Source organism: Trichoplax adhaerens, genomic scaffold (assembly GCF_000150275.1).
Source record: "Trichoplax adhaerens TRIADscaffold_1 genomic scaffold, whole genome shotgun sequence".
NCBI classification, from domain to species: domain Eukaryota; kingdom Metazoa; phylum Placozoa; class Uniplacotomia; order Trichoplacea; family Trichoplacidae; genus Trichoplax; species Trichoplax adhaerens.
The window spans coordinates 12,645,569-12,669,723 of NW_002060943.1; the positions used below are offsets into that span (position 1 = coordinate 12,645,569).

At 33.6% G+C, this 24,155-nt stretch overlaps 3 protein-coding genes across 3 annotated transcripts; all 3 read left to right on the forward strand.

The window, feature by feature from the left end:
* Positions 1–2,242: 2,242 nt before the first annotated feature.
* Positions 2,243–3,924, forward strand: TRIADDRAFT_52782 (uncharacterized protein; the record flags this gene model as incomplete). The annotated part of the gene is made up of 2 exons (XM_002108335.1): positions 2,243–2,300; positions 3,641–3,924. The coding sequence occupies 2 exons, from the start codon at positions 2,243–2,245 to the stop codon at positions 3,922–3,924; spliced, it is 342 nt and encodes a 113-aa protein (XP_002108371.1).
* Positions 3,925–8,047: 4,123 nt separating this feature from the next.
* Positions 8,048–11,613, forward strand: TRIADDRAFT_52783 (uncharacterized protein; the record flags this gene model as incomplete). The annotated part of the gene is made up of 7 exons (XM_002108336.1): positions 8,048–8,273; positions 9,219–9,278; positions 9,419–9,508; positions 9,760–10,095; positions 10,273–11,204; positions 11,313–11,358; positions 11,576–11,613. 7 exons carry the CDS (start codon positions 8,048–8,050, stop codon positions 11,611–11,613), a joined length of 1,728 nt encoding a protein of 575 aa, XP_002108372.1.
* A 5,486-nt stretch (positions 11,614–17,099) lies between these two features.
* Positions 17,100–23,822, forward strand: TRIADDRAFT_52784 (uncharacterized protein; the record flags this gene model as incomplete). Its single annotated transcript, XM_002108337.1, has 5 exons — positions 17,100–21,741; positions 21,840–21,953; positions 22,187–23,124; positions 23,234–23,315; positions 23,545–23,822. The coding sequence occupies 5 exons, from the start codon at positions 17,100–17,102 to the stop codon at positions 23,820–23,822; spliced, it is 6,054 nt and encodes a 2,017-aa protein (XP_002108373.1).
* Positions 23,823–24,155: the final 333 nt, after the last annotated feature.

The following is a 24,155-nucleotide window of genomic DNA, read 5'->3' on the forward strand; positions in this document are numbered from 1 at the left end:
GTACGGCATGTATTTAGTACTTCGTAATAGTATATTTCCAGCTAGATGTCTAAGCACCGACATTTAATGGTACCGTTGCGTTATGATTCTTAATAGTTAGCTGACAATAAAAACAAACTTGTGACACTGTTTCTTCAAATTATTATCATTATAATTTGTCACAAAGTAGTTTATGGAGTTTTGTTTCGATACTTTGAATAAATTATAACTTAATGAGTGAGTTAATAATATGCTCAACGTAGACGACGTTAACGAGCTGCAAAACATCATTAACAGATAATTTCCTTCGCTTCAACGTTATTCCATCTCAAATACGAAGAAACCGTTATGTTCCCTCGTTCGACACTAGGTCAATCACGTAATACTAGGTTAGACACCGCAAAGTAGCCGGAAGCGTAGAGTCCACTTTTTATTCTAGGTTATTGTAATATTGTGCTACTTCCAACGCTACTGTATCTAATCACACAAGAAGATTTGCCCTCTCTGTAGCGGTTAAAAATAGTTTATTACTTAAAATACTACTGTTGAATTTTACAGTAGTAGAATTTCAGATGACGTAATTAGGCACACACAACTAGCTCAAGACTATCGACCCACTCCTACTCCAAGGAGTGGGCCTTTCATACATTTCTAGAAACGATTAATGATAAACATGTTTACCCAATCCCTATTTCAGTCAATTCAAGTAATATCTTTTTTTAGCTTCCTATACTACTCCTTTTTCTAATTTATATTTAATATGGGTCTTGCAAGTGCAAGACCCCAAGCTACGTATGATTGTCATTCCTCACTTTGGGCCAATCATACTTCATTTACTGACACGAGCCGGTGCCACTTATCAAGACGCCATGCAGTCCCACTTTAGCAGTAAGACTAACATCCCTAGCATTATCCACTAATAATCCACTAGGCCTATAATACCTGATAGAGTGCCTCTAATATAAAAACACCGCTACTCTACTATCTCAATGAAACATTATATTTTCAACAACGCTGACTGTGAGCCGGTGACGTGGGAATTCGTTCTGTCGTCCCGGAATAGTAAATTTAGCCACAAGATATATTTTTCGTAACGTGTCGTCAATTATCACTTCGTAAAACCAGATCAATGCTTGACCTAGTTATCCTTTGAGATCATTGCAATGTTATATCTCGTATTATCTAGCACCTATACGAAATCCAATCGAAGATTCGAAGATTAATAAATTGGAATATGAGCAGTCCAATTCTAACTGGACGACTAAATGTCAATTTAATACTAAACAGTTTCTAGGATGCTTCTTTCATGTTATGACTATGTAATATAACTGCATAATAATTACGTAATAATTGCAACTCTCTGTTCATTAATTAACTTAATCAATTTCCATTTCAATTACAAATTTACCAAATGAAAAGAAGAACCTAATCGGACAAAGACCACTACAGAGCAAGGTTAGGACTACGCCATTATGTAAATTAAGCCATGACTGAAAAGTGGCATACAAGTTACAGTACGGTGTACAGTAGGCCCAGCCATAATAACCCCGATTACTCAGATACTCAGCGTAAATAGCTTAAACGATGATACATTATTCTAATAGTGTACAGTAAAATAGCCATGTTGGCGGCATTTAAATTCATCATTTATTCTACCGATTTTAAGCTAATTCATGATCATGAAAGAAACTAAAACTCTGCCAAGCTTTCTCGGAAATATTTTTATTCATCTTGAGCCTGCTATTAACAACGCACTTCATTGATCATTGATTGTGTAGTTTACAGTTAGTAGCCACAACCGTTTTTACACTTCGGCTAAGAACAGCCGGACAGTATGGTACTCGTACAAAACGCAAAGTACCGTCCTATACAGTACTGTATGAAACCTAGTCATGCCCCTACACAAGAGAAAATTTTTCCCCACGCCGCTGATGCTTTAGTGTTCCATAACTGAAATTTTAGTGGTTTAATTTAATAATCAAGTGCAAAACTGGCCGGTCTACTGTGCAGTGCACCAATAAGGCAAAAGGAATAACCAGTTAAATTATTGTAAAAAAGAAAACCGTCAGCGCAGCGACGGGCTTGCAGCTACAGTAATCTCCGGCATTTTGTACTTACTGTATATTATAGTACCTGTTGCTGAAACCAGTCATTCAGTAATTATAAAATGGCTGAGTGTATACTGTAGTGTAGTGTACACTGTACACTAGTGTACAGTACTGTACTGTACGTATACGAACGGCGGCTATGGATGGACAGAAAGATGGGCTATCTGAAAGACTTACTTTCCGGTGACATTATAGGCTATAGCCAACAGGTAGGTTTAGTTTTGAAGGCACTTTTGATACAATCCAAATCGATCAAAACTAAACCTACCTGTTGACACAGTTCAATTCTATCAAAACTAAACCTACCTGTTGACACAGTGCAATTCTATCAAAACGAAACCTACCTGTTGGTCGAACGATAAGCCTGGATGATTCTTACTTACATTTAGTAAAATTGATAAATACTAGTTTACAAATAAAAATACACCACCTAACCGCGAAATGAATACTGTAGTTAATACAATCTACCGTTGCTACACACTTGACACAAATGGTGCACATTGACCGAATCAGATACACGTATTTATGTTAATCTATACTGTATATTATTATTATGGATGATAGTGATGGCCAGATGTCGGGCATTGGCCGTAACATGCATATCACTGTATTTCGTGAAATTTTTATCCGTGATTCTATTTTACTTTTCAGTTGTAAATTTAGTGCCACAACTACTAAACCTAGTTCTCATCGGGGTATAGATTAAGATTAATCAATTATATTGATTAGTGTCACACACCACTAGTAACAAAGTAGTCTACACACGCCAATCCTTGCGGAGAACGCCACTTACTAACTTAAGAGGCGAGATTAGCTATATCACCAAATAATTCAGTTCCAACGACCGAATACTATGGTATAATTATAGCGTCACAGATAACAATTAGTGAGTAACTTGCTACGGTAATTGACTTTCATACAAAGGAAGGTCCTTAATTATAACGATTTGTATCTTTAGGCGCTTTATTCTTAATTTGTACAATTGGATATATCAAAAGAAAGGCGATTTCAAATATTTACCTTACCAGTCTACGCTGGTTGAAAGCTCTTGTAGTACCACAGTATCAAATTTGTTCTAAATTTTATATGCACTATATACATTTACTTGCAAGATTATTGATGGTACAATCTTGAGTAACGGATTACACACAGTAGTCTACTCTTACCGCATTGTTGAATTACTTTACGACCTCTGATCTCAAGTGCTATTCAATGTCCGATCGATTCAAATAGGATACAGGTCACGTAGAATGATGGTCTATTAGCATTAACTATCAAGTTTAACCCCGAAAACCTGTAGCAATCTTTTCAATAACGAACAGCACTTTTGAATAATAAACTAATCTGAATACCTCTTTTTACGGAAGCTTCTCAGAAATCGCTCTGTCGCTTAGTCTAATTATATGTTTCAATATTGTTGCGTTAAGTTGATTTGCAACTGATCTGTAATAGTTTAGTCAAATTGATGGTCAGAACGATTAAACTTAAACTCCTACTATACAGGATTATATTAACAGCTCAAGTGAAATATTTTTTATTGCATCTAATTCTAGCCCAAAAAGCATTAAGTGACCGTAGCAAAGAATTTTGTAGAATAGTCCCTGTAGACGAAATCATAGGACAACTGAAAAATGATGGAATTATAAGTGATCATCAAGGTAAAGAACTGAAGATCTTGAAGCATGACTCAGATAAACGGGACCAACTGTTAACTATACTAAAGAAGGAAAGGAGCGGAGAAGATTTTGAGAAATTTTGCGATGTACTTACCGAGAATTCTGTCACAACTGTTCAGAAATTTGGGAAGAAATTAAGAGAAGCAGCAGCAAACTATTGATTTCCATTTCATTCCGCTGTATTTTGTAACATATTTTCTACGATTCGATACATTACAAATATATTGCCAGAAAACAAGTTTCAGAGATTATTTTGTGTCGTTATAAAATTGTCTGCAGAGGATTACAACGATCTGCACAACTTTGCAAGTGCTACAGCGTACACTGTACTTTCAGCTTAGTATGCACCATAATTTATATTTGTATGCGGTAACCGTCAGTTAAGTATACCGTTTAGCATAGTTAACCTGCTGGAATAGATGGCATAATTTTATAATCTTAGAATCATCAGAATTTAGTGTTAATAATGAAGTACTTGGTCAAGGCAATCGTGATCTTCACTTGCTGCACATGAATTAGCAAATAAAATGTTTTAAAACAATATCACTTATTCATAAATACGCTATCGAAGCGAATCGATCACATAGAAGATCTAATAATACATAAAACAATAAACAACCACATCGACATAAGAAGGGTCTAATGAAACTTATCAAAGCCATTAAATAGCTACTACTTGATGTCTGTCCTAAGGTCATTTTTATATTGATGATTATAATTCTGAAACAGCGTCTATTTAAAGTCTCATTATTTCACTGTTAGGATATAACCGATCATGAAGTTCTAAAATTCGTAGAAAAGTAGAATTTTGTTAGTCCTATATATAAATATAACTTACGTACAGCTGTACTCTAGCTGAATACAATTACTTGAAAGGCTTCTAGGCAGAACAACCAAATAATTTAAAGTTGGCTGTTTACATACTCTTTGCAGCAGTTGCAGCCACAATTTGCTTTAGCATCATTTTACATTATTTTACATTTATTTAGGCTATTACCATTAGCAATGTTTTACTACAGACTATCTATAATCCGACATAATAACTGCTACAGTTATTACGTTGACATTATTTCTATCAGCCAAAGTACGATGAACTAATCATATTCTAATAAATGAGTTACGGGTACTTATCTATTTTCCCTTCTAGCATCAATAGTAACTCAACTCTTTATTCTATTCGCATATAGTCATCTGTTTTCTAACATAGAATCTTCTGTAATAGTCTATCACTAGGAGCTACTAAAGAAGATTTATGATAAATATAGAGCCACAAAGCTGTACCATACATTATACTAATTATGGTTAATAGTCTACAATGCCGTAGTAAGTAACTTTACTACTAGTTAACCTTAATATTATAAAAAGCGACTAATGAGTTATTTGGCATAGTTCTATTGGTTCTTCTAGTAATGTACTAACGATTATGCTGTATTATTTACTATCAAGTTGATACTTGTATAGCAAACATCATGTTACCTCAATAAAGTACTCTTATTGCAATAGATTTCGTTTTCGCATAATTTCATTCATCAAGAGCGCCTAATATTAATTATAATACCGAACACGAATCGGACACTACCGCACTTCTGGGAAAAGATTTTATCTCTAGATAAGTAGATCTGATATCAACAATCCAAAGGAATTACATTAGAATTTCCAATAAGATTCAGAAGTGATTTCTTCAGACAGAGATCTTGATGGACATAAAGCATCAACCATTCTGCTAAGAAGAAGCAATTACTGCTTCCCTACTAATATTTACTATAGCTAGGATGCGTAAGCATTATCAATATCCTAGTGTTTGAGAGTATCACCAATGTGCATATACTTAGATAGTTCATTGTTAAATCGTTTATAGGCAAAAATATTTATCTCGTATGGGATTTTAATAAGTATCCAATTTAATAACATACGGCGTCCACAAAATACTGTACCGTTTATATCATGGTCTTGAAATATACTCTTGCATGTGCATTATGATGATATACCATATGGACTACGTTAGATACTGATCTGTTGTAGATAAAGGGGTTGCTACTACAAATAAAGAACTTATTTTTTTCGCGCATAGCGCTAAAATCGTGTCTGTTATTTGTGATCTAGCGCAGAAATCTAAACTACATACTTAGTCGGTGCCATATGACTAATATGTGTCAAATGAATAATTCGGGCCATAAGTCAACGTGCATACCACCAACTTTGAAAGCCAATTTATAAGTAAAATATTTATTTATCTGATACCCTAACTATCCCTTCCCATAATGTAGTTGTAATAAATCTACATATATGATCAAGTGACATTGTGCAGCCACTTTGGCAATCAATTAGCTGTAGTAGTCATATAATTATCACTGTGGAGTCTATTCCGACTAAGAATTTCTCTGTACTCTTTAAATTGCAGCATTTAGCGTTAAAACTGATACTACTTTTCATATAACAGTATATTTCGACTTAGACAAACATAAAATTTTAATGTGACTAATTTACATTTATTTACATTGTTGTCTAAGTAACTACTGCAACTTAGTGATCAATGCCAGATGCCTCAATTTGTTGATTAGAATTATTGTTTTACGCACTATTAAGAAATCAGTATGTACCAAACTTTTGACTTCGAGAATAATTAGTGATTAGGTTGACCGTTATAGTTAACAAATATTTATTTTACTTTAAATGATGTCTTTTTTATCTGCTAGTTTTAGTAAAAATTTCAACCTGCGAATAGAAGAATTATAAGTGATTTTGAACATTTAAGTACCGATAAACATTTAAGCACTAAGCATAATTACTGGAGAATAAGCATGAGTAGTTCATATATAAGATTCTATTATTAAACGATTACCAAAACTATACCTTATACTAGGATATGTATACCGTACAGTGTTAGTCGCTATGCCAAGAATATTCACAAGTGCACCATCGGCGTTGGCCGAGACTATAAAAAGCCGAGTACTAGCTTAGCTGCTCAGTTCCAGTTAGTCACTTGCAGGATCTTTTAACTATTATTGCTAAGAATATTGCGTTTTTCTCTAGTACATTTTACGACTAAGATTAACGAAAATAAAGTGAAGTATTTATACCTATTACTCATTAGTAACTTATTTGTATAGCTGAGAGTTAGTTCAACTACGATAGGTCCCTAAGTTAGTTGGGAACACGAGTACTAGTGAAGATAGTGTTTAAGACCCGTTTTCTAGTTGCAAAGGAGATTTGTTACAGGGTAGTAATTACGTTGCACGATGAAGAAATATTTAATCGATAAGAGCTCTAGAGCGGTCATAATTTTTAATCTAATTCATTGACCACAGCAAACTTTGACGCTAATAACCGCGTTATAGATTACAATCATAACAATAAACTCAAACGTATTTCAATATCCGCGTTCTAATTGTAATTATAGCTGTGCCAAATTGCACAATGAGTAAATCGCGCCGATGAAAACAAAAAAATTCTGCTATGACTAAAATTTATGGAATGCATTCTAATATCACTGCAAACTGTACGAACATATTGTCGTCGCCCATCAATATCCATACTATATTAAAAAATTTAAACGAGTATAATCCACCAGTACTATTTGAAAAAGCTATCAAAATGATTCACTTGCCACTTGCTAGGTTAACTATATCGTTTATTAACACATGGAGCGTAAGGTACTAGGTTATACGCTTATAAAAAGAATACTCGTATGCGTATGTTTATCGCTTATCTAGCTACGGAATAAGGCAATAGTTACCAGATTTATTCAGTCACTTGTTGATTAGCTCTTAATAGCGTAACGATTCTTTAATTCTCAGTAATGATATTCACAATGCACTAATAAGGAACAATGAAACAGTGGTATAGCATTTGGCGGAACAATGAAATATCATCGGAATGAAAAAATATCTTTATAGAAAGTTCGATGGGAATAACAGATGTGTAGAGTATATAATACTTTATCCATATGCCGTAAGCAGTGATTAAAGGTCCTGTATTGTTAATGATAAGCAAATACTAAATAATGGGCCTAACGTTATTATTATAGCTTTTATAATTATAATAATTTACTATTGTCCAAAAGATTATCAAAGAATTGTGCTACTGCTCAAGGCCAAACTAGAAAAACAATAATATTTAACTTACAGTATGCTATAGAAGTTAATCTAGAGAGCAATTTCAACGTTGCAACATTCGAATCGTTCCGCATTGCTAATCTCCAGCGGTGTTTCCCTTCGCTTTACTAAATTTTGAAAATTGATGGATGCATAAGAAAAATGGACCTGAGGCCGATTTGATATTAATATGAACGATAAATCATCGGAACATTCATTTATTCCAACTGTTCCTAATTTTATGCAAACTCATACAAACGAATCATATCAGCAAGATGATCATCATCTAACGGAGTCTACCAGTAAAAAATTTACAGAACCTATCTCTGTCGACTCTATAAATTGTCAAGACACTGATCAATCTCAAATTAAGAAATGCTATACATCGGCTAATGAATTTATAAAATATCAAAATGGTAAGTGCCCTTGATAATATAGGGATTTCTCGATCCTGAATTAGACCTAAATAGGATATATGTTTCTATAGTTTTGCAGTGAGGCTATTTAGGTCAATAGTTATTAAAGGATATTACCCTTCCTGGCAGTAATATGTTCAAATAGACCAAATAGTTATCTGGAAATATTAGATTAGAAAGTTGCAGGATAAAAACAGAAAATGGGTAGCAAGGAGCAGCCTTAAGCTTAGCTTTAAATTTGTCTTAGTTAATGTTTATTAACAGTAAGTATCGGCAATAATGGAATGATTGCCTCGAAAGCAATCTACCTTCAGTATTACATTTAAAGATTGACCGAAGCACGATGGCTACACCACTCACCTGTATAGAAAGAACGATCAATAACTATTCTATTCAATAATTGTATTAAATTAGCACTATATGTAACAATCTGAACTGTAAGTAAAAATTGCGTAAAAGTAGCGTTAAATAATTAAGGCCAAACTTTCAGCTTATACGTATGCGAATTTTTTGTTCCATTATGTAGTGATTCGCTTTTGCCCTTGCTAATGATCAGTAATGATATTCTGATTGATTTCGCCGAATTTGAGTGAAAGGAATCATTAAACAAAAAATTCTAACTAAAATATTTGGGGCACGATATTTTTAATAGTTTTGTGTATATGCTGTATCGAAGTTTATTAAGTAACTCAAGATTTGGTAATGTGGCAATAGGGTGATATCTACCAATATAACTAAACTTCATTGCAAGATATTAAAAATCAGTTCTTATTCACAGGAAGACGGTTAATAAAATACGTCGCATCTATTCTGATGCGAATTTGATTTGTAACAGCTTTCTGGTGTACCTTGTCCGATAATAATCAAACCGATATCTGTATCTTTTAAAGTTATGATGTTCTCATATTAACCTTTTAAACCATTAATTTACGTAAAAATTTATAGGATCCCAAGCCACCCGAGTCAGAAACAATGGATGCCAAATTGAAGATAACAATACTGATGGTAAGTGTCCGCACAATAGCGTATCTTAAACAATTTTAATCAGAGTAAGTAATTTGAATCAATTTATGCATATGGTTTTTTATATCATGAAATAATGTACCATGGAATATGTATTAATGATTTAATAACTTATGGTACAGATGCAAGCAATAACTTTCATGAAATAGCAAAAAGTATCTATCAGAATCGAGCTGACCATTCACCAATTTTAGATTACTGTACTGAAAAAGGTAATTATAACTTTTGCTATAAGAGAAGTTAATAGGAAAATAATGTAAAACTTAATGCCTTATAAGAAAAACCAATTTAATTATAATATTAGCGAGCTATTAGAGAAATATATATTTTATATTTAACCAAACTGTTGTTAACCACAGCGCTACGCTTTTAAGACTTACGACTTCGCTATTAGCTAAGGATGCATAATGCAAATTAGAGAATTTTGCATGTACTGATAACTGAGGCTCTATTAAATTTCTAGAAAGTGATCTGGAATTAATTTTGGCTGATTGTGATATTCACGAAATAATTAGCGACATTTTGCCCGATTACTGGACCGATATTGACGTATTCAATGAACTCACTAAGTACATTCGGAATGAATTGGTTATTTCTGTACAAGAACAGCTGGTGTCTTTAAAATCTTTAACCCAACAAAGAGATGAAATATATGTTTTAATATTGCTAAGATGCATAGGCCAGTTACAATTTTATAAGTTAGTCTCCACTTTGATTGCAAGTTCACTAGAAAAGGTCAAGGCAATCGGTTACCAGCTACAGCGACGTGCAGTACTAAGGCTTAACGAGCGATATGAAGGTATGTCTACAGATTACTTTATTCACCAATTATATTTATGTATTACTCTTAGTTCATTCAGAATCTTATCACTTTCGGAACAATCTCCATCTTAGCTAATCTCACTTGATACATTCACGATATAGATCAAAAAATAAACATTACGTGAATTATATTAATACTATATATTTTATGCAGTTGTGACCAAATATCCCAATGTGAAATTTCTATGCAAAGCTGATAAAGATAATATCATTAAAATGGATACCTTATCTGGCTTCGAATTAATAATCCCAGCAAAATGTCTACAAACAGACACAGAGATCATGGTAACTGTTTATTATGCAGATTCTTTATATGCCTATGGCATTAAAAATATTAATGTAACGTTGCTATCCCCAATAATCAGGATTGAACCTAATAATTTACAGTTTATAATAAATGATAAATACCCGACTTTACAACTACCAGTTCTTCAGTCCATGCAATTGAAACCATCTAATTTGCCTAAGTCTGAGCAGAAAAATTCAATACAACTATACCATGGAACGAGTCTATATATAGAATGGTCAGCTAAAAATTTAAAAAATGCTTTAATAAACATAGAAGAAGATCATAATCTTTTCAAAATCAATCATTGTGGATTTTTCTGCGCTGTAATAAACCAACCAAAACCTCTATTTGACGAATCTGCTGTTTCTAGTCAGCCTTTTGTTGATCTTACATTACAACAGCAAATCGATTTTCAGGTATTTTTGTCCATTACGACCAAAGGGACAGCTTTTGTGGACATAGTTATTACACGAAAAGGCATTAAATACCAACCTAACCGGCTTAAAACGATTAAATTACATGAATTAGTAAATGATATGGAAGATGTTACTCGCTTAAGGAATGGTTATTATCAGATTAAATTTCTGTCCAGTTATCTGATTCATAATTCAGTTGATTCAAGAGATAAGATTAAGGATATCTGCATTAACTGGAATGCTAGAAATAGCTATGTGATTTCCTATCGATGTCAACTTTCTGATACAGTCAATTTTCCTGGTGATCTTTGTCAAATAATTGTTCAAAGCAAAGGAATAAATTGCCGGCCAATTGAGGCTTTGTCAAGTTTTATATTTTTAGTAAGTTAAAGTATTACAAGCTCGGTTCAAGATTTATATTGGTTTTAAACTCGATTTGTTTATTCCATGGAATCGACAGTAATTTTTTTCAATAATTCAATTTTACAGCCAGATGGATTGGATGAAAAAGACTTACAAAAGTTCTTAGCCACAGGTAATTTATATATTTTCGTGTAGTGATATGTTTTTATTGAAAACAATTTGCTAAAGTGGAGTCATACTATTCAGTACCGTTCAATTCATATTAAATAAGTTATGATTTAATGCAATAAAATAGTGAGCTATTTTAATATCGTAATAGACTAATAAATTTTCTAGATATATCTATATAAAGATATATAAATGCGCTATTTTTAAAACAACTTTCGTAGACACTACAGTAATATTAGTTCGTGGTGTTATTTTATGAAAGTAAACCAGTTGCAATTTAGCATAATGATTACATAATAAAGGACTGGATAATGCAACTTTATTACTAGAATAATTTAGAATGCTACGCTTATACTATTTTATTTAGAAACTGATTAAGAGATATCGCAAGAAATTGGTTCTGAAGATTATTAGCAATGTCTAAATCACAGGATTAGAATAATAAATCTTAACCCTATCCCTAATCTTTTCAATTTGTTTTCAGTATTTGCATTTATTTATTCGATTTTAGCATTACTAATATTGATCTGATACACTTTTATAGTAAGGTAGAAAGCGGCCAATATCACTTTTTATGTCTGAAAACTACGTAATCCTCCTTCTTCATTGCATTATAAATACTATGATTTTCGTAAAGTATTTTTCTCCGACTTCTTATATTTTTGTTGGCTATTTCTATAATTACGGTAATAAATTCTCAACATTCTCCCAGCAACTGACCATTTTAAATAATTAATAATTTTGGAATCTTTCTACTCATTTAATTATACGGTAGCAGAATTATGGAATTTTACTTCAAAGTAAAGTTTCTGTCATATCTGATCATTGCAAACGACCATAACGAATTAACCAAAATGAAAACTACTATCATTTTAGAATAATCATAAATAGTGCTTAACAATATTTTAAACAAACTTTTACTTAAGCAAGCTGTTTGATCACTTATTAATTGCTAATATTATAACTAACACTCAATACTGTTTGTGTCTTATAATTTTGGTAGTTTGTCCTTGTATTTGCTATGTTGTTTTCTACTACTATATTCAACATGTCCAAAATAGGAATAATATAATTTGTGAATTAATTTTTGAATCATTCCAATTCTCGTCAACTCTAAAGAGTAGTAAATGCGTTTAATGTACTTTACAGATTCTTTTGTCGCAAAATGAAATAATACGGTATCGCAAGAATGTATTTGATATCATCTTGCGTAGCTAATCTATATTAAAAATTTTGAGATTACAAGAGTCTAGTTAGAACAAAATCTGGTATTTCTAATTTAGCGCCTATAATTAATTAGACAAGTACTTACCAATTCAAATTATTTCAATCCTAGTATACTGCTCATGTACTCAAATTTGTAAGCATTAACAGTACGATAAGTTTATTAATTTATTGAACGCTCTCAACGATTCACAGTAGATAATAAAGCTATATGTTGTAGTTGTTAATATTGTGAAATTTATCGATATGCTATTATTATTAGTGAGTTGTTCATGTTACTATTACTGAAATTGATAGTTGTTGTAATTTAAATTATCAACTAGAAAGTAGACCAAAGAATTTAATCGTGTAAGTAAAAGTAATTACTTTGACACGGTGAGAATATCCATTGACATCATGTATTGCGTTATTAAGTATCTTATGGTCTTGCTCCAGCACAGTTAATACAGTAGGTATTGTATGTATGTAATGGCCAAATAAGTCATTTACGGAAATTTTCAATGATAGTTTTTGAATTTAAGATAGTCTTTGCAACTGAGATTTATCAATTTAAAGTTTATGAAATAATATTTAAACGCAATTTATATACTTCTTTTTTAAATAGCGAAGTTTATTGTATAGCTTTCAACTTTCATTTAAAAGGCTCTGGCGAGCGTAGTAAGGACAAATAATATTATGATTATAAGCAATAATTGATAGCACGGTAATGATAATTAATGGGTAAAGGACAATATTTGTGGATAACAGTTCCATTATGAATTTGAAAGTAACTTTAGATAATTAGAATATTGCAATCGGAAGGATAGCATCTACTTAGCATTTTATACTGGTAGGGATATGAACAATTACATATTACAATGACGACAGTTATCGCTTTGTAGCGCAATGATAATGCGATCGATTTTAAGACATCATAACTTGTGTATTTTAAGATTGTAGATGGCAGAATGGATATACATATATATTAGAGTAGATTTTTGGATTGTTATTGATAGCATGGATCATTTTGAATTTTAATTTTATAGCTGAGTAAAATCATTTTGAGGATATGATAATAGTTATTGTAATACCAGCAATTTATGCACACTTCAATTGTAACAGTTCATACCAGACCACGCCAGAATTAATTTAGAGTGCAGGAATATTGATTTAGGATTGCCAATTCATTAATGAGAGCCATTTAAATGTCTTGTTACCATACCGAGTACCACCATTGCTATCCTAAAGACTGATATTTTAAAGAATAATTCGTTAGCATAATATTCAGATAGAAAATAGAATCTGACAAAGTAATATAGAGTACATCATAATTTAAACTTTCGAATCATTCTATGATCGTGTGATTTAGACCAGACTTTCTTTAATAATATAATTATAAATATTCGTATGTACAGTGATGCAGAAAGGTATATTACATCGATTGCTACTGAAGTTGCTGAAACTTGCTTTAGACCAAGATTACTATAAGTAACGCTGAGTAGGGTCTAAATACTACTTCACTGACTAGAATGTAATTACCCCAATGATCAAGAGATCTAACTGTTTAATGGAGTAAATAGTAGCGTGCCGTATTAATGCATAGATAGTTTAGTGGGATAATTTTAATTACAATAGGAGTGCAACGTAACACTTGCAATTCCATGTCGATAAGGCAGCCACTAATAGATCTACAAGTAACTCTATCGTTTTTAAATAACACCGCTTAAGACGTAACATTTTATTTCTGATTTATTGCTTGATTACTAACATTGGCCATCAATGGGTAGATTTGCTCTATTAATGCAAGGATTTATTTATTGAAAACGATATCGCAATCATAATAGTTTGACATTTGATCAACATCATTAAAGGCAATTTGAATGAAATTTCAACTCATTTTTCGTGTAAATCCATGAAATGAAAGTGACGGTATATACAGCTGAAATCACAGGAATCCTTCTCAATTTATCGATTGTATAGGAGCCATGCTGCTGTTTACTTATACCGGTTGATTTTTAGCAGCTAAACTTAACTTATTCCCTATTAATGAATATTATTAATCATCATAAGGTTATCGCCTTAGCCATTGATGCCATAATGATCCTCATTATTCAATACCATTAGTTAGAATATTATAAGATGCTACAAGAGTATAGCGAAAAATGGAAGGTAGAGTTGTTTAACAACGTCTTATCATCTTCATATATCAAGATATTTTACTAAATCTTGCACTAAAAGAGAGGATTTCTTACCCCTCCACTTTTTAGCAGTTAGACTTTTTCTACTGACTGGAACACAAATCATTCATCCTAAGATTTCTAGTATCGTTCATTCAATGTCATGATGACCATGATATCCATACTATAAAGTACAGCTCCTTGCTCCTGCCAATTAGCCTATCCTAAATATTTTAAATATTTCAATGGTCATGATTTTTGACTAGTAGCTATCCCCTCCTTAAGTCAAGAATTTAAAGCTCTTCTTATTGTACCTAGGTGGAAGCCGTCATGAAATTGAATTCTTGTCCCCAAATTCCCGTCAAAAGCTCATTCTCCTCCAAGGTGGTATAAGGAGTTCTATCTATGAGAATTAAGACTCTATTCTCAACGGTTAATTATCTTGTACCCTTCCTCATTGTCGGCTATACAAGTCTTTATTATAGCTACTAATCCACGAGAACGACAATCAATAGTGCCATAATGACAATAGCCAAGAATCATTTTTTTTCTCGCCTCTCCCAGATAATGGAGCTTAGCACCATGTCGTTCTTGGCGATTTGATGTCTATTATGTATATTAATAAATTATATAATTGAGCGGGATATATTCTAGTATATCTAATTATTCACCATCAAATTATAATAAGCAATCTCACGTGATTGGCCACTATTGCAAGCAGCAAGGTGAAAAAATTGTCTCATGTATCTACTCTTCGTTTCTATTGATAATCACTCATGGAATGAACACAGGACATGAGCAACTGCAAGCTAATCAATCAATCTTTATTCCCTTCACCACGAATTAATAATCATTTCTCGCAAAACTCTTTCCTCCACAGGAATGACAAGAGAGAACTTCTCATAGAGAAGCTTGTGCTAGCGGGAGCAATCGACTGATAATGGTTGCTATGGGCTACCGCGAGTTGGCAAGGAACAAGGATCCCATCTGCGCATGTGTAAATCCTGCTGCATCTACCGTTGGACGGACCTCATCGACTGGGTGGAAGCAGGAAAACCAACGAGGCCAAGAAAAAATTTTTCACAACGCTATTCCGTTTAATTTGGACGAGTAAACCGTCTTCCAACGTTAATGGGAAGGAAGATTTCTATTCAAGGACAAGAGAAAGAAAGTAAGTTGCGTATTGAACTCTTAGGTTGTCGAATTAGATCGGTATTTGGCGTCCATTGATTGATTGAGTAGCGGATTGTTGCATTCGTTTACTACTTTTACGCCTTGGTGGGGCTTAGCAGTCTGCTTGCAAATCTTGAATGCATGATAGCCTTTGGATAGGCCTTGCTCGAGTAAATTTAATGTGCCATTACAGTTGGAAAAAGTCTTTTAATGTTCTAATATACTAACTGTCAAAGTTTAGTTACAGATACTATAGGATAGAACTCCATTAATGTGTGCTATAAGTGACTTATGCTGACTCTACCCATGCTGCACTATTTTTTAAATTTCATGGCTCATGATGGGCTTCCATTTCAAGTTTGAGTAGCGTGTGGGTTCCCTTGCACTTAACTGCCTCTTTATGCATGATTGGCCTCGATCGAACCAGTTCAAATTGCCATTGAAGTTGAAATAAATCGTTTAGCAGTACGGTGTACTAGAGTTACAGGCAATCTTAGATTTGAGTAACGAGTAGGTCTCCTTACATTTAGCAGTCACGGTGGGCACGATTGCGATCATGTTACAAATTACAATCGATCGTTACGCGATATGCCAGCATGATGGCAGTAGTTTGCAATCCTTTGCTGGTAAACCATTATAGAATACTTTCTAAGCAATAAACAGTCCCCTGACGTACAGTAACGTATAGTAGCAGTATTTGCATTACCTTGTTATTAGACTAAAATAGAATGCTTCTTTACGATGAGCAGTTGCCCGATGTATGATAGGCCTCACACGAAGAAATTGAAGTTATAAGTGTAGTTAAAAATCATTTTGGTAGTACTGTACTGTATACTAAAGTTACAGATACGACAGAACAAATTCTATCTACCTCAATAAGTAACTTGCATGGATTCTCCAGTGAAAATTGTGCGTACTTCATCCCATGTTGTGTAGCGTGTACATCTTCTCACATGTAGCTGCATATAATTGACCACGATTGTACAAATTCAAGTTCTAATTCCTATTGGAATAATCAGTTAACCTCTTAATACTTTATTAGTAACCTGTACAGATTCTTCATGCTTGCGATTTATACCATACTTAACTTCAATCCTTGGGACACTGTAAATCGTACTTATTTCTTTCCATCTGTGTTTAGAGTAAAAGCTGCAATTGAACTGATATAATTTTAAGTTTCATTGGTAGCAGCATGGCAGAGGCTGTAATTCAACAGCGCAATTCTATTCTTGCTACTGCGAATCCACGATTTGTCAGAGGATACTATCAGCAATGTTTGACCCTCTACGATCAAGCTCTACAATGTACCTTAACCTTACAGCAATTGCTAAACGATGATGATAACAATGACATCTGTAATCAAGCTTTATGTGATGATTATTTAAACTTATCCAAAACCTATTGTCGTCAACATCGTTATGATAAAGCACGCAGTTATTGCGATCAGTCGCAGACCTTAGCAGTCAAGTTAAATGATAAACTACGTGTGGCTCATAGCCTTGATGCTTTTGGTAACATTAAGAAAGAAATAGGCCAATATGAGGATGCACTCAATGATTTTGAAGCTGCGTTGAAATTAAAATTAGAACTGAAAGGGAAAGATAGCCAAGATGTTGCTCTATCCTACAGTTATATTGGTAATACGTATTCTATCATTGGAAAATTAGATGAAGCTAAGGAATCGCTATACAAGGTTATCGATCGTGACAAACACGTCTTACGCTTGGGGAATACTGTTACAAGTGTTGAATTAGTAGAGTCATTTAATGTGCTTGGATTTGTCTATTGTCTACAACGTAGATTTAGTCTATCGATGCTAATGCATAAGAAATGTCTCAAGTTGATCATGAGCCTGCTGAAAGATGATACCGCCAGCTTGGATCTTGCTCTGTGCTATGGCCATATAGGCATGATGTATAGCTTACAAGATAGCTTTATTGAATCTACTTCGTGTCATGATAAAGCGATGAAAATGGCGCTATCGATAGCAGGCGAGAAATGTGTCGAAGTGGCACGAATTTTTATATGGAAAGCCAAACTTAGTCAATCGAAAGGTGATGTTGGTGAAGCCATAAAGTATATGAAGAAAGCTCTAAAGATTCAAACGGATATATTAGGAAAGAAACATGTTCTAATTTCTGATGCCCATGACTTATTAGGTACACTGTATATGTCGCATGGGAAACTAGATGATTCGTTCACGTCTCTATTTATATCACTAAATATTCGACAGGAAATACTTGGAGAAAATTGCTTGCCTGTTGCAACAGTATATGTATCAATAGGAAACATTTTCTTTCTAAAATCAAGCTATCTAGATGCTTTAATGTACTACCGTAAGTCATTAGACATCCAATTAGATATTTTAGGCGATAATAGTTTAGATGTTGCGTCGTCTTATCATAACTTGGGCAATGTATACGTGTCACTTGGGGACCCTGATGAGGCCTTACCTGCATACCAAAAATCTTTAGAGATTTTAATCCGACTTTTAGGAGAAGATCATATTGATGTTGCAGCTACTTATGAAGATCTGGGCCGATTTTTCGATAGACAACAAAAGTATGCTGAAGCACTACCCATGTTTCAAGCAGCGTTAAATAAACAAGTAGCCATTTTTGGCGATTCGAACGTTATTGTAGCTGGCTTATATGGCAAGGTAGGCGAAGTTCATCATCATTTAAACCAGGATGAAGAAGCTTTGCCTTTATATCGAAAGTCATTAGAGATATTTCAAAAATTTGGGGCGGAAAGCTATGGAGCTGTTGCGAAGACCCACAAATGCATCGCCGATAGTTATTATAATTTAAAGATGTACAACGATGCTTTAGATCAATACAAACGCGCATTGTCAGTTAGGACCAAAGTTACAGGCGAATGCCATGTTGACGTAAATGAATTACGAGAAAAAATCGCTGCCATCTACAACAAGCAAAATAGATATGGCGATGCTATAGAAATGCATCAAAAAGCACTTGTCGCTAAAATAGCGCTGCTTGGAGAAGATCATCTCGAAATCGCTGAAATACATGATACAATAGGTGGTCTTTACAGTTTACAAAATAAATTTGAAGATGCGCGTTCAGCATTCGACAAAGCTTTAAGCATTCGTAAAAGCAAAAAAGGAGAAAAGAGTCTAGATGTAGCTTTAACGTATGACCGCATTGCTACAATTGATATACAACTTAAATCGTATGACGATGCCTTAAAGTTGCTTGAAAAATCGTTAGCAATTCGAAAGGATATCCTCGGTGAAGACACTTTAGAAGTTGCTAGTTCTTATTCTCACATAGCTGCTGCTTATAAATGTCAAAACAAGTTTGAAAATGCTTTGTCCTATCTTGAAAAGGGATTAGCTATTAAATTACAGAAAGTGGGTGAAACTAGTGTCGAAGTTGCTGAATCATACAACAACATTGCCACCATTTACCAATATCAAAAACTATATGACATGTCATTGGTCTTGTTTAAAAGAAGCTTAGCAATTTTGATCAATCTGCTAGGTGAAGATACGTTGGAAGTGACTTCAGCAATTAACAATATTGCTAAAATTTATCAATTCCAGGGGAAAATGGAAAATGCAGTATCAATGTTTGAAAAATCGTTATCAATTCGTATCAAATTAATGGGAGATTATGATCTAAATGTTGCCGATTCCTATAATAGCATTGGATATAGCTACTTAAAGCAGCATCGATACGATGAAGCGTTATTGAATTATGAAAAAGTCTTAGTAATTCGACAAAGTATCCTTGGAGAAGATTCTTTCGATGTTGCAAATGCCTGTAATAATATAGGCTATGTCTATCAATCGAACAGTAAGTATCAAGATGCACTAGAGAAATTTATGAAAGCATTGTCTATTCAGAGAAACATCACAGGTGCCAATGGGCTAGATGTAGGTATTTCTTATCGAAACATTGGGAGAATTCATGACAAACAACACAATTACAAGTACGCTGGACTGTTATTTCAGAAATCATTAACAATTCAAATTGAAACCTATAAAACACATCATTTAGGTATTTGTGAAGGTTATTACGATGTTGGTAGGAATTTGGCACTACAATATCGTTTTGTTGAAGGCATTGAAAAGTATCAGAAATCGTTAACTGTGGCTATTTTACTTTGTGGTGAAAATAATGTTTATGCAGCATTAACGTTTAATGATATTGGTTGTATCTATCAATTGCAATGTCGTTATAACGATTCGTTGTCAATGTACGAGAAAGCTTTAAGAATGCGAGTGGAAGTATTGAGTGAAAATAGTTTAGCAGTAGGATTGACCTATTGTAACTTGGGCAGCTTGTCAGAGACACAAGGCGATTATAATCAAGCATTGTCGTTTTATCGAAAATGCTGGAATATATGGCTATCTGTACTTGGAGATAACAACCTTAAAGTAGCTTTGGCCTCCGCTAATATTGCCAATATATATACGTTACAAGGAAAGTATGCTGATGCTGTTGCAATCTTTCAAAATGCTAGTAGCATTGTAAAAGAATCGGTTGGAGAAAGTGATATATATTACGCTAATCTATGTAATAAAATTGGTATCGCTTATCACCGACAAGGGAAGTATAATGATGCCCTATCGATGCACCAAAAGGCTGTAGAAATACAAAAAATGATACTAGATGGCAAAAATTTACATGCTGCTGATTCTTACCGAAATATTGGTATAATCTATACATCACAAGGCAATTATGAACTTGCAATATCGACATACCAGCAATCGTTAGAAATTTTGCGACAACTATTAACTGAGAAAAATTTAGCTATTGCCTACGTTAGGAACAACATTGCTAATACATTTCTATTGCAAGGAAGACTTATCGATGCCTTAAATATCTTTCAACAATCTCTATCTCTTCAGAAGCAATTACTTGAAGAGAAATATTCCGTCATTGCAAAATCTTATGGCTCAATTGGATGTGTTTATTACAGAATGCATAAATATGATGAAGCTTTAACGAACTGTAGGAAATCGATTAGCATATTGGAAGAGTTGGACGAAGATGCCAATTTAGATCTAGCGATGGCATACTCAAATATTGGATTAGTTTACAAAGCAATAGGAAAGTATGCGGAAGCATTTAAAATGCTTGATAAATGTTTAATGCTACAGTTAGAAAATATCACTGAGGAAAATTTTGATATCGCCGATACCTATAGTAACATCGGCCTCATTTACCAATCGCAAGGACAGTATGAGAAAGCAATTGCTGCTCATCAAAAATCGCTAGAAATTCGCCAGAGACTGGGCGGGGATAAATGTTTACAAGCAGCATGTACCTATCAAAATATTGGACTCATTTATCAGCTACAAAGTAGATATGATGATGCCCAGTCATTCTCAATAAAAGCCTTAGAAATACAATTAGAAATTCAAGGAGAAATTAGTTCAGATGTTGCTAAAATTTATCGTAATCTAGCCGTGATACACATTTCGAGAGATGAACGACAAGCTGCTATGGATATGCTCGATAAATGTCTTAGTATAGAACTTAAGCTAACTGGAGAGGAAAGTTTAGAAGTAGCTCAATGCTATGAAGATATGGCAAAAATATTTCAATCAGAGGATAACATTGAAAAATTTAAAACTAATGTAAATAAGGCGTCAAAAATTCAATGGAAAATATTAGGACCCGACAAATTAACAAAGATTAAATCTCAGAATGGTCTTCAAGTGCGTTATAAATCTAACGAGTATTACAATAATCTACTAGGTGAATTACAACAGTCTGTTAGTATGAGACTGTATTCTTGGATAGATATTCGTACTGATGTTATAAATTTGAATGGCGTCGTTGGATATACTCGGCAATTAACAGGTATTATATATAGTATTGGACTACTGTAATTATGGTTACGTGAGGATGTAAATATCGAGCCTATAACGAATTTTATATCTGATTTTTAATTATGTTAGAGAGTGTTAAACCGGACTATTTGAAGCCTGATAAAAGGCATGAAGCCAGAATTAGATATCAAAATCAAGACGATATCAAACTGGAAAGATATCTCTACCCAGGCATGACTGCAGGTAATGTGAGATAGAGATTGTTGAAATAGGCACGTTGTATCATGATTTTGTATTTCACAAAATACGTAAAATTAAAGGGAGCATAATTTGAAAATAGTAACTGTTATATACGAATTATTCTACTGTAGTATATTCTCTTCTCAGAATTTGTGTAATCATTAAGTTCATTAAGTCGTATGTATTTATGGCCTAGAATAGTAGAGTCTATTAACGCGTAATTGATTTTATTTTAGCGGAAGAAGGACTTCCTGAAGTATCCAAATTATGTAAAAATGATCGAGATACCATCATTGCCGTACCCAATGTGCCTGGACTGCAACTATTTATACCTGCGCAAAGCTTAGAAGATAGTATTCGATGCACTTTATCGGCTCTTTATGCCGATGCACCTTATATTAATGGAATACCTAATCAACCTAGTTTTCAGTTAATTCCTCTATCGACAATAGTTAGGATCGAGCCAAATATAAGTCTTGCTTATAACATTGATAATAATAATACCACCTTGCAAATACCTATGCCAGTAGCAGAAGAAGTAACGCAACACCTTGGTGTAGAGTCTGTTAAGTGTCTAGATATACGTATATTAAGCCGGAACAGAGATGGCGATGTTTGGAGAGAAGAATACATTGATTACCAGCATCGAATGGATGAAAATGGCTGTCCGTGTGTTGCTTTAGCGATCAGTCGCTTGGCAGATTACTTGGTCACCGCTACCGTTTATACTTCCAAATTATTACTACATAAAAATAGTTTTCCCAGCTATCAGCAAGATGTTTCTGTCTTGTGCTATCTTTCCGAGATTCATCGTGGTTCAAATAGGGTCCGTTTGAAAGTAGTTATCGCAAGAAAGAGCGATGACAATACGGAAATTGTAGAGCAAATTCCGACCAAATTTCGCCACACTGAAGCTATTAGTACAGGGCTAGAAGGTACTATTTTGGAAAACGGCCGATATAGCGCCGAATTTAAAGAGGAAGAGCTGCAATGCGTACAAGAGGACAGTATTGTTCAACCTATCATCGTAGATTGGAACAGCTGTTCCTTTTATGTACTTAATTTTCTATGTCTTGTAAAAGACCCCAACAAAAAACTAGAAAAACTCTGCTCGATTGTCCTCAAACCTGAGAGCACTCAGATAGATTTACAGCCTAAATATTGCACTATAGAGGTTTGTAGACTGGGGACAACGTCAAATTTATTGTAGTAGATACTAAAATAATTAACTTGAAGTGCTACTAATAATCTATTTCTAATGGGTTATACTAATCCTTGAATAGAACGTAACATCAGAAAATGACAATAATAGCAATAGCCGGGATACTACTGATGAAAAGTTAAACCTCTCCGCCTTGCGAATAGGTACTTTGTTTACGTTAGAAATTAAGTTTCAGTGACTTCTGTTAGAGGATGATTTTTAATTCAGATCGTCTTTATTAAAGCGTGCAGCCTATGATAGCTGAGATATACGTCATGTGGTTTACGTCCTGACAAATTTATACCTTTTACCTTATAGAATATAGTTTAACTGTTACTACTGTGTTTATTAATTCTAATACATGCGCGTATCTTTTTTGTCTTGTTAACGTAGATACTAAGCTAAATTTTACTATTATTGCGGAAAAGATCGGTGATGATTGGGTTCAATTAGCAACATTATTAGATCCTAACATTGCTACTGATGATATCGAATTGACTAAGCAAACATCAAACGATAAAGCTTTGTCTTGGCTAACAAGATGGCGTAGTCAACATGGATATACTGCAACCAAGGACAGTATAATTGAAGTGCTTGAACAAATCGATCGTCAAGATATTATCAAGCAAATTATTAATACTGCGGATTCCACTAATAAAGCGGATGCTTAATTTAGTTTATATATTATACTACGATATCTTGCTGTGATAAATACACTGTTATTAATATGACTAGCCCAAGATAAGCCAGAAGTTGACTTAACGGCTTTTAGTGCTGTTAGTGCATTCGCATTAGTCAGAATTTGACTTACCCGTTGTTAGAGTTGTTAATGCGATAGTGAAATTAATGCTAGATAAGACAGATGATGATCTATCAGTTCATACAGTACTGTACGATTTCGTAGTGTACAAGGACAACAACCAATGGTTTATTTGGATTACATTTTACAATTATGACTGTAATAGAATATCGTATGCATGGTGAAAGCTTGTAATTGAGTTCTA